The sequence below is a fragment of the Culex quinquefasciatus genome, chromosome 1 (assembly GCF_015732765.1).
Source record: "Culex quinquefasciatus strain JHB chromosome 1, VPISU_Cqui_1.0_pri_paternal, whole genome shotgun sequence".
Lineage (NCBI taxonomy): Eukaryota > Metazoa > Arthropoda > Insecta > Diptera > Culicidae > Culex > Culex quinquefasciatus.
The window spans coordinates 120,520,408-120,536,685 of NC_051861.1; the positions used below are offsets into that span (position 1 = coordinate 120,520,408).

A 16,278-nucleotide genomic window follows, 5' to 3' on the forward strand; every position below is an offset into this window, starting at 1 on the left:
AAATTGAACAAAATAAAATTTCATGTCAGATGTGTTTATAGATTTTTCTATGATGATCAATTTTGTACAACATCGCGAAGCGATCTGAGCAAATCTGGCTTAGTTATAGGTGGATTAAGCTCAAAAGTCTAGATTGAATTTTCCAACGGGCCACTTTTCTGCAATTTAGCGATGAACGCGCACTTTGATCAGAGCAACATTGTTTGACATGAAAATGTTGTTGCTGTCAGACGAGTTTTTTTCAACTTGAAGGGATGAAATTTTATTTTTCAATTTAAAAATTGATTTTCGGACCAATTAAAAAAAATAGAAAATTATGTGTAATGGCATTACAATAGGCAAAAGACAGAGTCTTCGGAGATTGAACAAATATTAGAATGTCGGTAAAATGTTTGACAAAATTTGAATTTGTTTTGACAGATGTCAAACCGATATGTGCTGTCAAAACTGATTGGTGTAATTTTTCTCCCATTATTTCTCAACTGATAAATGAAAAATGACTCCTGTTGGAACTCCTGCACTATTAAAAAAAAGTGTAAATAATTTGTTATTCGTTTCCGGTCGATAATTGGTCCCCTCACCCCTTTCCCTCTAACCTAACCTAGTAGCTCCGATATCTTTCTTCTCATCAGCAGTGACAACATTCGATTCCTACACGATTATTACACGGTGAACGTTACTTACAGCGAAAAAAATCGAAGCTCTCTTTACTCTCACGGTTTCACTTCTACTAAACAACACAGCGCAGGCATTTGATTTGATCAACTTCTTCGTCTCCAGCAGCCAGCCAGCCAGCAAGCTTGCTTCCGTTTTCATTAAGTTTCTTTAAGTTCCTTTCATTTTACTGTACGAATTTGTGCTTTAAAACAACACGACTTGTTTTCTTCTTTTTGGACTCCCCTCCCTCTATATGTACTTGCCTATCGAATTGTTAAAAAATGATGAAAATTCACCACTTTTGTGTTGTGTTTCCGGTTCCGGTTCAACTTTCGCCCCCCGTCCTTTCAGGAATAAAAAGCTAAATTCTCTAATATCACGTTTTACGTTCCTTATTATTGCCATAGTCGTCCTCATCCTCGTTGTTGTTGTTGCCGTTGCCGTCCCGATTCGGTGGTAGGTTTCCGTCCCGATTAAGTAGCTGATTGACCTTGTGCTCCCACATCTGCGGGTTGGCGCGAACCTGCAGGGGAGGGGAAACATTTCAAGTTGGTGAAATATTTCATGCGTGTGTCTTGACTGAGCGACGGGTGGGGTTCGTTTCCAATGCACGGGTTGCTGCGATTGTTTGGGATGCTTCTTGGTCAAGTTTCTATTTCCACGGGTTGATTTTGACAGTTTTGACAGAGTTAAACGTGAAAACGACTCGTTTCGTTTACGAACATTCTAAATCGACACAGTTTTGAGGAAATTTCCGCACTTTTACGGGGCCGCACCTACCTTGTACGTATTCTCCTGCACGTACGTGTCCGGCTTGCCGTAGTCGGGCGGGTTCGCGTACGGGTCGTACCCGAGCACGGACAGCATCGGCGCCACGTCCGCCATGTCCCGCACGACGTCCTCCGGGATGTGGCCGACCCACTTGGACATCGCCTCCAGGTTGACCGGCTTTATCACCTGGTCCGAGGAGCGTTCCACCCTAAAAATTTATGACATTTAAAGCAAGTTTCTTTGTTTAAACCTCAAGAGTTCCCTACTTGGACAGCGCCACACCGTTCTCCTTGTTGATAAACTCTTCGTGGTGCAGCACAGAGTCGTTCCACGGAATGTCCAGGAACTGCAGGATCTTCCGCATCCACTCCTCCGGGTGGAGCACCAGCTGCTCGTAGTACACCATCATGCAGCGATCCTTGCCGATCTCCTTGCACTGATCGTGCATCGTTTGGATCGCCTGGTTCCACTTGGTCATGCACTGCCGGTAGTTGGACAGGTCGAACCCGGTGATGGTGACCTTACGCGAGATGATCGAGTGCACGGTGGCTCGCCCATCCCGTACCATGAACAGGAACTTGGCCTGCAAAAGCATCACAATTCAACAAATGAAACCGGCATCAACTTACAATCGACTAACCTCTGGAAACAGCTCGATCACGTACGAGCCCATCTTGAGCGTGAGCGGATCTTTGTTGCAGAGCCGCGGCGCCGGATCCCCATGCTTGGCGATGATCTCCAGACAGAACTGCGCGATCGCACTGTTGAGCACCTCCTTCGTGATGCCGGCCTCGACCAGCCGCACCGACTCCTTCTCCGACTTCATCCAGTGCGAGCGCAGCTGCAGGATGCGCGGGATAACGCGCGTCTCCTGGCCACATCTGCAAGGGGCGGTCGTAAATGATGCATACATCCAGGGGAGCAAATGAAAATGGAGAGAGGGCGAGAAAAAAAAAGAAAATAAGAATCAGCACACGATGCAATTTTCATATGGTGCAAAAGGGAAAAGCTGTAAACCATAATCTAAAGACTTCCCCCGCCCCCTTCGTACATAAATACAAATGCAAATGGATCATTATTTTGCATCTGTGGACCAGAAGCCAGAGCAGAGCATCAGCGTTCTAGGGTAGCAATAGTAGGACCCCGTGTGCACAAATGAACTTAAATAAATGAGCTCTAAGCTGAGCTGTTTGGTTTGGCTGGTTAGCTGCTGCTACTACATCTGTGCCTTTACTGACTGCAGATGCAAAATTCTTACATAGGGGGAAATGGTCAATTATATGCATATCACGCAGAAAAACTGTGCATAATTAAAACCACAAAATACCTAAGTTACTTAGTAATGCAAGTATAATTAAAAAAAAAAGTTTATTTACTACAAAATTAGGATAGAAATACACAGTCGAATATTTTGTTGAACCAGCTCTCACAAGGGCTGAAACTCCCTTCTAGACCAAGCCTGCACACGTTATTTATTTATTTACCAATTTTGGTAACATTTTACCGATTTCGAGACAACATTACCAAAGTCTGATTGTAAAGATTATTATTGTTTACCCACTTTAAGAATCAGATTTTAACAAAATCTGCAAAACAAAACGTAAATTTAATACAAATCGCTGCAAATTTTGACATGTCTAGAGCTTTTTTTAAATGTCCTCTAAAGGAAAAAAGGTATTTTGTGAATGTTGAATATTTGATTCAAAAACTCTAAAACGGTGAAATTACATGCAAAACTGAATCATCTGATACCCATACTGCAAATTTTGTAAATTTGTCTTTTTTCCAAAAAAAAATGGTATTTTGTGAAATTTGTGTATTATACAAAAAACCTCTGATGAAAGTGAAAAAGCATACAAAATTTCGCTCTGTTTGTAAATTATGAAAATTTAAGTATTTTCGAAAAATTACAGTATTTTTTCGCTCTGTTTGATCCTCATATTGCAATTTATGAAAATTGAAATATTTTCAAAAAATACAATATTTTCAAAAAAAAATACTATTTTGTGAAAATTTAGGTATTTTACAAGAAACCTATAAGGCTGGTACAAATATTTTTAAAAGTGCTTCGGACGCCTATGAAATATTTCCGTTGAAATGTTTCGCATTTTTGGTAAACTTATAATTTTGTTTTATTTTATTGTTTTGGCATTAACTACAGCGTTCAAACAAACTTTAAATGAAAGTTGGTGTTAGAATTAATCAAATAACACAGTTTTGACATTCATAATGCGAACTTATATCCAGATAATTGATAAAACAAGTTGAAGTGTCCGGGTTTCGAAGCGTCCGGGAATTCGAATCATGACGTTAGTATCATTTTTTTGAATTTGGAAACTAACATTTTTAACTAGCCAATTTTCACATCTTAACTAAATGAAATATTAATTTGAAAGTTTGAATTAACTGAAAGAAAGCTTAAAATTCACTCCTTTAACCCCACTGCTAACCCCCCTCCCCTAGCCCATCTAGCAACGAGTACGCAGCTGTTCTTAAATTATTAAGTATACGATGCAAAACAGAACAGTAGAACAACTGGCGGCGGCAAGAAAGCATCAACAGGGACGTTTGGAATCGTTTCCATAAGCAAAGGACACAAACGAGCGCAACCTTATAGAACCAACTGTGTGTGTTTGTGTTCGAGCAAATGTGCCTTGCTGATGATGTTTGATTTTTAATTAAGCAGCTCTCGTTCTTTCCGTCACGTGTAACCAGCACAAATTGCTACTGGAAGATCGATTTTCCACTTGGATAGAGAAAAGTACTTTACCTTTTTTTTTTACTTGCTTGCTTGGAACAAGTTTTTGTTCGAAAAATCGAATCCCAATTCTCGAATCGACTTAGGTTCGGTATTTTTCCCTCTCCCTGAGGATAAGTAATCTTCCCTGTTCACTTGAAGTTTCGCTTTGCGAAACTCCGTCGAAAAGAAGCAAAGATCATCACTTCGGGGAAGATGTGATATGCCAGTTTGGTGCGTTTTTTTCCCTATTTGAATAGCAAAGCAGCTTTTCCGGGAAAAGCGGTTTGCTCGTCGTGGGAAAAAAGTGCCTTTCTTGCATATTTTCCATGTAGCGAACTGAAATTTATGGAATTTTCACGGTCGTTGAGCTGCCACAAGTATCGTTTCTCTCTTTTTTTTATTCCTAGTGGCAGCAGCAATTGGTGTAATGTGTCTGGTGGTTTGCCAGCGTATTTGCAAAGTTTTTTAATTTATTTTAAAACATTTCCAATTTCTGTTACAAGAGATAATTAATTTCCGCGGAATTTGCATACATCTTGGGCGAATAGTAGGTACTTCCTCGTTTGGTTGGAATGTAATATTATGCAGAAATAAACTTCCGGCGAATTTCATTTGTCAGAAGCACTCTGACGGATGGCATTTCTACGCTGGCTTCCACCCCTTTTCTGGACACATATCCTAGAGAGAATGTCCTTTCCAAACAAGCGCACAAGCAACAGTGTGGCAGCATTGTTGCTGCTCCATGTTAAAGCCACCTTAAAGTGGGATGAATCCCCTTTCAAGCGCCTAAAGTTATGCTTTGCAGCATTCCACATACAAAACAAGCATAGTTTGTTTTGTATACAATATTGCATTCAACATTGCACTTAAACAAAATCACATTCTATTGTTCGACAAATCCTCCCCTCGCAAAAAAAAATGTCACATTCGCTTGAACAATAACCGTCCCCTCCGACATGACATGCTCAAATGCCTTTCGCCCGCCCCCCAAAAAAACACACATTTTTACGCAGAGCAATCTTTTTTTGCTTCAAAAGTTTGCGCGCAATTTTATACTTTCCGCCGGCTCTCTGGGGCTCAATTTGGACGCGGACATATTGTTTTTCTTGCTTCTGTCCAGTTTTGGGCATTCCAGGAGCCGGCGGAAATTTGAGCGGATGACGGATACGACAAACAAAAAATCGCACACAAACCAGGTCAGCCGGATTCGGGGATTCCACGCGCGATTCCCGGCCGTCGCCGGGATGATACCGGAAGTGAGGTTGTTGTTAATATTTTTGGGTAGTTTTTTTTTAATGCTGTGAGGGCGTGGCTTTCATAATCAGAACAGAGTCGAAAAAATCTAAATCTATCTTCTATATATATAAACAATTTCGACGGTTTTGTTCGAAAGCGAATCAGTTTAATACGGAGTCAAAGGAAGGTTCTTGCTCCAAAAAGTTACAACTTTGACCAGTCTGGGACCGATTCCGGAAAGTCTGCAGATTGTATGGGAAAAGCAGCGTAAAATCAAATTTTGATCACAGGAGGCTGAGCAAACAAGCTAAAAACGTCAAGAAACGAAAAAAAAATACAAGACGAAGTTTGTCGGGTTTAGCTTGTAATCTTATAAAAGTACTAAATGAAAAATTATGGAAACTGGAAAAAATAAAATTGCTGTAATTAGTAGTTTATGCAACAACTTGCAAAAAGATATAAGTTCGAGGTTTACCGAGTTGGATAAAAACGACGAGAGATGAAAAAATCAAATTTTGCAACGAGTTGTTAGGCTGGTACACATATTTTTAAAAGCTGTCTCGAGATATGGCCACTTAAGTGATATTGATGTACTTTTTGAAGCCGATTCTCACTTAAATGTATGTAAACTATGTCCGGATCCACCATCCGACCCATTGTTGGTAAGGTTATCAAAAGACCTTCCCAACGAGTTCAAAACATTGGAGATCTGGCAACCCTGTCTCGGGTTATGGCCACTTAAGTGACATTTATGTACTTTTTGGATGCCGGATCTCACTTAAATGTATGTAAACTATGTCCGGATCCACCATCCAACCCATCGTTGGTTAGTTTATCAAAAAACCTTTCCAACAAGTTCAAAACATTGAAGATCTGGCAACCCTGTCTCGAGATATGGCCACTTAAGTAATATAGATGTACTTTTTGGAAGCCGGATCTCACTTAAATGTATGTAAACTATATCCGGGTCCATCATCCAACCCATCGTTGGTTAGGTTATCAAAAGACCTTCCCAACGAGTTCAAAACATTGGAGATCTGGCAACCCTGTCTCGGGTTATGGCCACTTAAGTGACATTTATGTACTTTTTGGAAGCCGGATCTCACTTAAATGTTTGTAAACTATGTCCAGATCCACCATCCCACCCATCGTTGGTTGGGTTATGAAAAGACCTTTCCGACGAGTTCAAAACATTGGAGATCTGGCAACCCTGTCTTGAGATATGTACACTTAAGTGATATTGATGTACTTTTTTACTCCGGATCTAAAAAAGACATGAAATTTTTGTACAATTCCATCATATCAGCCATTGTTGGCAATAAGTGAGGAAGGCTCCAACCACATAGGTGGATTAAGTTAGTTTTTTTTAATTTTCGATGCAAAATCTTTTTTCTCGATACAATTTTTGATTTTGTCAGATCTTAGATTTTTTGAAAACTAATGATTGCAAAACAACTGATTTAGTGTAAAATGCTTTTTAAAACACTTTTTTCATTTAAATGTGAAGACTATGGCTTGTTATTTAAATTTTTATATTTTTTTTTATTTTTTTGCCCCCCCTCTCCCCCCCTTGACCTCGCCCAGGGCCGAGGTACAAAAACTTTTTTAAATATTTGCATCGGCCTTACAACATTTTTTGCAATACCGAAAAACGCTTCTTGAATGAAATTTTATGTCAATATTCATGTGTTTAATAAATTCACCGATCAAAACAAAAAATATTGAAAAATGTTACTTTTCGATACTAGTGTTGAAAAGTTCAACTTTTCAGCACCAATTACAACACATGTATTGAAAAGTGTTAATTTTCCATTCTGTTATTTTTGGTAGGGAAGAGTAGGCCGTTTCGTTTTTTTCAGGACAGGAAAAGTTGACAGTTTCACAGTGAAATTGCAAAAAAAAATAATTTTGAAATTTCAAAGATAACGAAACGAAAAAACTTTGTGATTTTCTTACATTTTTCAGTTTTATGCTTTCCAGAAATCTTTTTCCTACTCTTTGTGATCGTCCTTAACTAGAGTACAACGTATCAACAAATTTTATTCATTTTAATTCATATTTTTTACTTAATAATGTATCGTGCACTTATTGTTCAGTGTTACTAACATGATTAATTGCATTTTCCTGCTCGCTCCGTCGGAATCAAATTCTGCCCTTTACTGTGTGTCGTTATTGCTCTGTCCTGTGGGTTAGCACAGAAATTCACTTCATTCATTTTTTTAGCAGATTAAACTCCAGTTTCCTAAAGTGCTATACAGTTAATTTTTGCTCAATTTGATGAAGATTATTTATGATGAAATATTATTTCAATAAATGGCCAGGTAGCAATTATTGATCAGCCCGCCTGTGTGCTTCTAGCAGATGCGGCGAATGAAGCTGATGCAGGTAATCTCGAAAACACAAAACTTTAAAATTCGATATCTCTGGAACGAAACATATTCATTTCTGTCGATAAATGATTCTCATGTAATATTGGCCGGGGAACACAAATAAAAAAATAAGTTGGGGTGTTCTGAGATACGGCCGTTTGAAGTTTTCAATTGCGCAATACAGGTAGAAAAAAATAAATTAATCAACATTTTGATTACGGAAATGGATTCTACGTCCAATATCCTTCAAAATTGAGTCTAAGACCGACCCTCTAAGATTTGTGGTTCCTAAGTTATCGTCGTTTGAAACTAGGAGGTTTGGTCAAAAATCGCCAAAAAGTCGATTTTTTGGGGAGGGTACAAAAATGGAGAAGGTGGTCCGATTTGGATAAAATTCGGGATTCTTGCATGTTTTGATAGTATCAACAGCTCTGCCAAATTTGAGCAGAATCGGAGAGGGTAATTTTCAAATTTGCACTTTTTCGTGCACATATGAGAATGAATGATGGGATTACAGATAATTTTTCCTAGCGTCTGCCAGATGTAAATTTACACATTATGAGAGGTAAAATTAAAGCTTTTTTGTGACATACAGACATGCTTCGGTTTAGCACCGCTTATGGAGGATGCAAAACCAAGGCGTGCATAACCGAGGCACAGAGCTTATGGGATTCTGGCTATATGGGAGACATTGACCATAATCGTATGAAAAATCATGCAAACATAAATATATTATAGTGTTTTGGAATCAGGATGATGTCAGCTATCCATTAAAATTATAATTTTATGAAAATTTTCACAAAAATACGTATTTTTCCTGTAGTTTAAAAATGCATTTTTTTTTCTCTAAAGAAATCAAAAATATATTGTTATTGCAATTTGGGTATCAAATGATCAGGTTTTTTTCATACATTTTGAATGTAATAACTTTTTTTTAAATACTCAAAATTTTCACAAAACTACGTTTTTCGAAAAAAATACCCAAAATTTCAATTTTTACAATATGGGTATCAAAAGATAAGGATTTTTCATACATTTCGAATGTAATACCTTTTTTTTTGAAAATACATAAAATTTTCACAAAACTGCGTATTTTCGAAAAAATACTCAAAATTTCCGTTTTTACAATATGGGTATCAAACGGTCGGGATTTTTTCATACATTTCGAATGTTATAACAACATTTTTTGAAAACACTAAAAATTTTCACAAAACTACGTATTTTCGAAAAAAAGTACTCAAAATTTCAGTTTTAACAATATGGGTATCAAACGATCGGGTTTTTTTCATGCATGCATGTTTTGTGAATATTTTAAGTATTTTCAAAAAAAAAATGTTATAACATTCAAAATGTACGAAAAAAGCCTGATCGTTGGATCACCATATTGTAAAAATTGAAATTTTGAGTATTTTTTCGAAATTTCGTAGTTTAGTGAAAATTTTGAGTATTTTTAAAAACAATGTTGTTAACACATTTGAAATTTATGAAAAAATTCTGATCGTTTGATACTCATATTGTTAAAACTGAAATTTTGAGTATTTTTTTTCGAAAAATACGAAGTTTTGTGGAAATTTTGAGGGTTTACGAAACATGTTGTTATTACATTCTAAATTTATGAAAAAATCCCGATCGTTTGATACCCATATTGTAAAAACAGAAATGTTGAGTATTTTTTCGAAAATTCGTAGTTTTCTGAAAATTTTGAGTATTTAAAAAAAATGTTGTTATTACATTCGGAATGTATGAAAAAATCCTGATCGTTTGATACCCATATTGTAAAAATTGAAATTTTGAGTATTTTTTTTCGAAAATACGTAGTTTTGTATGTTTTTAGTGTTTTCAAAATACGTTGTTATTACATTCGAAATGTATGAAAAAATCCCGATTATTTGATACCCGTATTATAAAAACTGAAATTTTGAGTATTTTTTGTGAACATTTTGAGTGTTTTTAAAAAAATGGTTTTACATTCGACATGGATGAAAAAAATCCAATCATTTGATACCCATATTGCAATAACAATAATTTTGAGTATTTTTTCGAGACACATTGCATTTTCAAAATACAGGAAAAATACGTATTTTTGTAAAAAAAATCATGAAATTATAATTTTAATAGATTTTTAGTGGATTCAATAAATTCTCTGTTATATGAAATTTTGTGATTTTCTACATGTATATAACCGCTAAATGAAAAATATTTTTTGCCAGAATTCAAGAATCAAGATTACCATTTTAAAAGTTCCAAAAATGCTTTTTAAAATGCAAGTTTTGATTCCTATTTTTTTGCTTTTTTAAATATCAAAAAACGAAAACTGCAATCTCGATTTTGCTCTGGGCGGGAAGGGGTTTAAATTATAAAAAAAAGGATTTTAGATTTTTTGTAGGTATAATTATTCAAAAATCAGCAAAAAAAAAAACGTTTACTTACAACTTTGCAAAAGACACAAAATCAATCAGAAAAATTCTTCGAAAAATATTTTATTTTGATATTTAAGTATAATTTTGGTATGGACTGCTGCAACATGGATACTTGTATGGGTCAACTCATAACATAAAATGGCTTCTTTGGAAGACCCCACAAAGTTTGAGCTAAAAAAATGAATAAATGGCCCGATTTAATAGAGAATTGCTATCGTGCTTTATGCGCGATTCGTGGCCTGGACTATGATCTAAAACATAAATTTCATGTAAAATTGAGTATTTTTAGATTTGTTTTTGCGATATCATTTTATCGATTTGCTTTTCTAATTGAGAAGATAGAAGTGATTTTGTACAGTCAAAATATTTAAAAAAAATTAATTCATCTGGAAATTTTGTGTTTTTGGAATAAATTTCCCAAGAAACCCCTTAATAATCCCATTCACACTTGTTGTTTGTGTCAACCAGATCCCGATAAAAAAAAAAGAATTCAACCATCGTCCCCTCAACAATGATGGTGGTGATGTCTATTTAATGGATGACCACCACCATGCCAACCAAAGTCATCATCACGGTCGGTTTGCGGGCTTAACCAGAGGGGCCATCTGATCCCATTCTCCGCAACTAAACCACCAAACCCACAGCCCTGTTGGCCAACCCATCCCACCGGCTGATAAATGAGAAACCCCAGGTGATTAACTCGTCGTCATCATTATTAGCACACATCCCCCTAACCCTCCTCGTCTTCCTCCCTCTTCATTATCAAAGTTTGAGTCCAGAAAGTTTCGGAACATTTTTTTTTTTCGTCGTTGAGTAGAAGAGGTATTTTTTGGCGCTCGTTTTTTTCTTTCTTTCCGAAATTTGTAACAAAGCCAAAAACCAGAGCGAATTTTTTCCCCACTTCCGGTGGTCGTGGTTCGCCAAAGTGACCAGAGAAAGAAAGGTGCTTAAAAATGAGACAAATGAAAAATGTATCTTTTTCGTTCACTCTCGTAACGAGTTTTGTAGTAAGAGTAGGGTTATGTATGACTTTTTTGTTGTTGGTGTGGTGAAAAGATAACTTTTCTTAATTGGGGTTCAGAAAGTTTGGCCCAGTGATGATACTGATTGCAAGACTTGTTTTTATGAAACTTTGATTAAGTATGTTTTTTTTTTATTTTCTTTGCAATATTGCATTCAACTTAGTAACAAATTAAATAATTGAAGCTAAATTTGTACCAAAAATTAACCCAAAAGAATTCATCACGCAGAAAACAAAAAAAAGAGACCTTAATTTGCGGCAACGGCAATTACTGTGCAACAATTAGTTAAATATCGTTAAATAAGCGGCTTGCGGTGGCTTGCAATTTGCCACGCGAAAAAAAATAATGAAAAAAAAACCTGGAAGCCTCCTCCACTGATGAGGGGCCAACATTAAATGGGTCACCGCGTGTTCTTTTTCCTTTTTTTATTTTAACGCCGTTTCGGAACTCGGGGGAGGAATGTTCCGGACTTTCCCGAGGCGGTAGCGGCTCTCAGGGGGGGAGGAAACCGTAGCAATCGCAAATTTATGTCCAATAAAATTTCCATTTAGCAATTCGGTTGTTCGGGGCGATGTTGCCTTCCGCCGCCGGTGTGGAGTTGTTACTTAAGGGCGCTTGCTGCGGCGTAAAAGGTGGCACGTTTCTGTGGGACACTTTCGGTGAAATTGTGCTGTTTTTTTTACTAAACCCGATCTTCATTTTGTAGTTGTATGCTTTTGAGAATATGAGAAATACTTAAAAGTGTTACAATTATTAAAAATTATGTTCAAGATCAAAACAAAATTAATGTTTTTTGTTGTACAATAGCTTATAGAACCTTTTTTAAAAAAAAACTATAGAAATAAAAAAATGCATCTATATATTTATGTATATAGGCAAAAAACTAATATTTTTTCCAAAAAAAATAATCTAAAATTCAAAAATTCAATGAAAATTAAAGTGCAACGACCGGAAATAGATTTGATATATATTCCCTTGAGTATAGAATCATTTTTATCATGTTTGATTCTGATAAAAAATCTTAAAAAAAAAAATATTTTTTTTGGTTTACAGTACCGTAAAACGGGGTGACTTTGATAGCCGGGGTGACTTTTTTTCGCATTTTTTTTCCGCAAATGAAGACCGTGGTAGAGATGTGTTCAAAGTACCTCAAGAAGAACTTTCCAAAAATAATGTTTAAAAAGTTAGTTAACTATACACAGCAATTAAAGTAGTAATCCAGCTGCGTGTAAAAGGCCTCGGTGTAAAATAAATTTTGCATTATTTTATGAAATTCTGTGTAATATTACACCCTGAAATACGTAGCCCATCAGTATGGGAAACCTACCTGACCGAAATGTCAAGCTGATATATGTGTTTATCCTTACAGCTTTCCATCGGTCTGATGGCCGAGTGGGCTAAGACGCCAGTCCTTACTGTTGGTGCTGGGTTTGAATCCCGTCGGTTGCAACTTTTTGTGTGTTTGCAAAAATTGTACATGCAACGTGTAATATTAAGTGTTTATTTTGACGAAGGTGATGTGCATGCTTTTGCATGCGATTTTACCATTGGATTTTTTGCTGTGTAGTTAAGAAAATGTTGATGAAAGGCGATATTTTAAACTTTTCAAAGTGTCATGATTTTCTCAATGAGCATGATTTTGAATCGGTAAACGGAATGCATTTTCGGATTCATTGGACAATTTTCCATTAGGAGAAGGTTGAATAAGTTTATTAATAATTAATATATGTGTTTTTGAAACACAATTTTAAAAAATCTTGAAATTTATAGGCAATTTCAGTTGAACAAATTTCATGTAAAATGTGAAAACTTGTGATTCGTACGTCGAATTCAATATAAAATGAAATATAAATCAATAATTTTATAAACAAAACGAGTTTAAAAAAAAATTTAGGCAAAATTCCGACTTTTTAACAATTTTACCTACAATTTAAATGTATTTTGCTAATAAACTATATGAGCTCATTGTGGTTTGGCTGAGCGTTTTTTTAAGAAAGTTCATCCAATTTCCTACAAGTTTGTCTTTAACCACTTGTTGATACGATTTTGGGGAGCGTCAAAGGCCGTGTTATGCTCCATACATTTTTTTTTAAATTTGTATGGAAATCTTGTTACGATGGGGGGAACGAGTCAAATAAAAACAAAATTTTGGCTTTACGTAATAAAAGATTCGGCAAATTTTAAATTACAAAATATTAAAATATGTAAATAAGTTACGCCTCGCGTGCAACTGTCTCCATATCCACAAAAATGGCTTATATATTAACCCAAGACAACAGGTCTACAAAATTTCATTGAAATCGGAGAAGGTCGGGTACAAAAATACCTGAAAAATTCCTGTTTAGTTCTAGAATTGCTTAACCCTTTCAGGCCTGAATTAAAAAAAATATTTTTTTAGTTAATGATGGAAAAATGGTCCTAGAACCATATGAAAAGTGAAATATATGAAAAATTTGATTTTTTGGTCATATATGACCCATTAGGCCTGAAAGGATTAATATGGGTATCAATCGATTCGAAAATTTGTATGCATTTTCACTGGTTTAGAGTTTTTTTATGTAATACTGAAATATATATAAAAAAACCGCTTTTTAAATACCGTATTTTTTATATTTTACAATATCAAACAATTCAAAATTCTGCTAGCCTTTTCACTGTTTTAGAATTTTTTGAGTAAAATACAAAAAAAAACAGAAAAAATCAAACATTTTCATAAACGATTAAAAATATTGTATGCAATTTCACTGTTTTAAATTTTTTTTTAAGGAACAGCTAAAATCATCACAAAATAACTTTTTTTAAATACTGAAATTTTCTATATGTGCAATATGGTTATTGAACGATTTGAAATTTTGGAATTTGAAATTTCAACTGTTTTCAAAGATTTTTTTACATATAAAATACTGAAATTTTCACAAAATAACGCATTTTTTGAAAATATTAAGATTTTCATAATTTGCAATATGAGAAACAAACGATTTGAAAATGTTAACCGCTTAAAATTTATTGGAATTGATTTTTTTTCCAAAATACCGTATTTTTAAAAACCATTCCAATATGAAATATCAAACGATTATTCAGAATGAAACAATATGGCCAAAATCATGGCTGCAGTCTTTTAATATTTCATTAAAAAAATCTAAAATAGTGAAAGCATGCAAAATTTTGAATCGTTCGATACCCAAATTGCAAATTATAAATATTTGGGTATTTAAAAAAAAACGATATTTTTCTAAAATTCTAATATTACATTCGAAAAACTCTAACACCGCGAAAATACATGCAAAATTTCAAATTGTCTGATACTCATATTGCAAGTTATAAAAATTTGAGAATTTACAAAATTATACGTTATTTTGTGATAGTTTTAGTATTAACAAAAAAAAATATAAAAATAAAAAGCATACAAAATTTCGCTTCGTTATGAAAATTAGTGTACCGTCATCAGGGGTGACATTGTGTCATACAAATTTCAGCATTTTTGTATGACCCAATCTTATCCCCGAGACCCAAAGTCCCCCTGATGACGGTTTTTTTTTCGATATTTCGTGAATCCGGTATTTTTTTTAAATTTGAGTATTTTACAAAAAAATACTGATAAAAATGAAAAAGCATTAAATTCCACTACGTTTGATACCCATATTGTTATTATAAATAATTGTTATAATATTATAAATTATAAATTATAAAATTTTTATTCGAAACTTACTAAATTATCTAAACTATATAAATGAATTCTAGAATGAATTCAAAAATGAGTTATCGTCCTTTATCGTCGATAAAATTTCGGCGCTAGAATGATCGAAATCGAAATCCCGATCGTTATCGATACTCGATAATTTTATCGTTAACAACTTTGCCCAAAATTAACTTTTCCCTTCCTCACTGAGGTAAGGCTAGGGGAAATATACCCTTTCTAATCAAACACCTATCTTCGTCATATTAAGAGAGTTTGATGCTCGATTTAAGCTCCAAAAATACTATTTAGGCTATAAACTTACCAGCAACAGCACCGCCTTGAGTGAGCACGCCAATTTTTGCCATTTACTGGTCAAAAAGATCAAATTTAATGCACTTTTGATCATAATTTCTATTTTGCGAGATCAATTCTCATCATTTTGTTGGCACACACATCCACATGCAAGATCAGAGATTAACTGCTTAACGAAAAAGTCGCCATCAGCATCTTTCCACTTGCGCTAACGATTTCAAAGCACTTAAGATATAAAATTGCTTCCAACTACCGGCAACATGTTCTTTTGCACATTAGTTAGTCACTCACTTGAAAAATAATCCCGAAACATGTAAATAAACAGCAAGCGCCATCCAAAAAACAAACGCGCTAAGTCTTTTGACGTTTCAATTTTGACTACCCATTCCAATCGAAGGCTGAAGAAAACCGGCGCCACCAACACCACCAGCAGCGCCTGTTGGAGTGAGCAAGTGCTGCCAGGAAACTTTCGCTATAAATGCTTCTTTTCGTGAGTGTTCGCTTAAAATTTCATCAATATTGGCAGCACTAAGCAGACCCAAAAGAGCGCTGTAAGAAAAAAAGAACGTAGCTGAAAATAGAATAATGGGCGTGGCCCAAAGCACTCGACTGATTAGAATGCATTTTTGAAATATTTTTTTTAAATGCTTGTAATAGGAATAGCATAACTTTTAATAAAAGTGAAAATAAACAGAAATGTTCACAAAAAGTTGCACTACTCGTTGGTGTACTTGGTTTTAGTGAATTTCAAGGAACAATCCAGATTATCCAGCATCATTCAAATACGACCGCTTATTAGGCTTAAAATGGGCATATTTCTCCTATAATCCCCAAGTAACATTTTTTTTCCAGGAGTTCTACAAGAACTCTTCAAGATAGCTACAGCATAGCAGTTTGGACCGCGGTAGGAACTCTTCAAGTACTCTTCCAAACTCCTGAAGAAGTTTTGAAGAAAATTTTATCCTACCGCGGTCCAAACTGCTATGCTGTAGCTATCTTGAAGAGCTCTTGTAGAACTCCTGGAAAAACATGTTACTTGGGTCATGCTCTAAAAATGAACTTTGTATAAAAA

At 35.1% G+C, this 16,278-nt stretch overlaps 1 protein-coding gene across 1 annotated transcript in view; it reads right to left on the minus strand.

Moving 5' to 3' along the window:
• Positions 1-534: 534 nt before the first annotated feature.
• The window catches only part of LOC6047638 (protein-tyrosine sulfotransferase), a 61,804-nt gene continuing 46,060 nt past the window's right edge, over positions 535-16,278 (minus strand). Inside the window, exons 3-6 of the mRNA XM_001864627.2 lie at positions 2,069-2,309; positions 1,695-2,011; positions 1,438-1,636; positions 535-1,180 (exon numbers count right to left, since the gene is read on the minus strand). Coding sequence (XP_001864662.2) covers positions 1,034-1,180; positions 1,438-1,636; positions 1,695-2,011; positions 2,069-2,309 — 904 coding nt within the window. The 3' untranslated portion in view covers positions 535-1,033. The remainder of the gene's footprint in view (positions 1,181-1,437; positions 1,637-1,694; positions 2,012-2,068; positions 2,310-16,278) is intronic.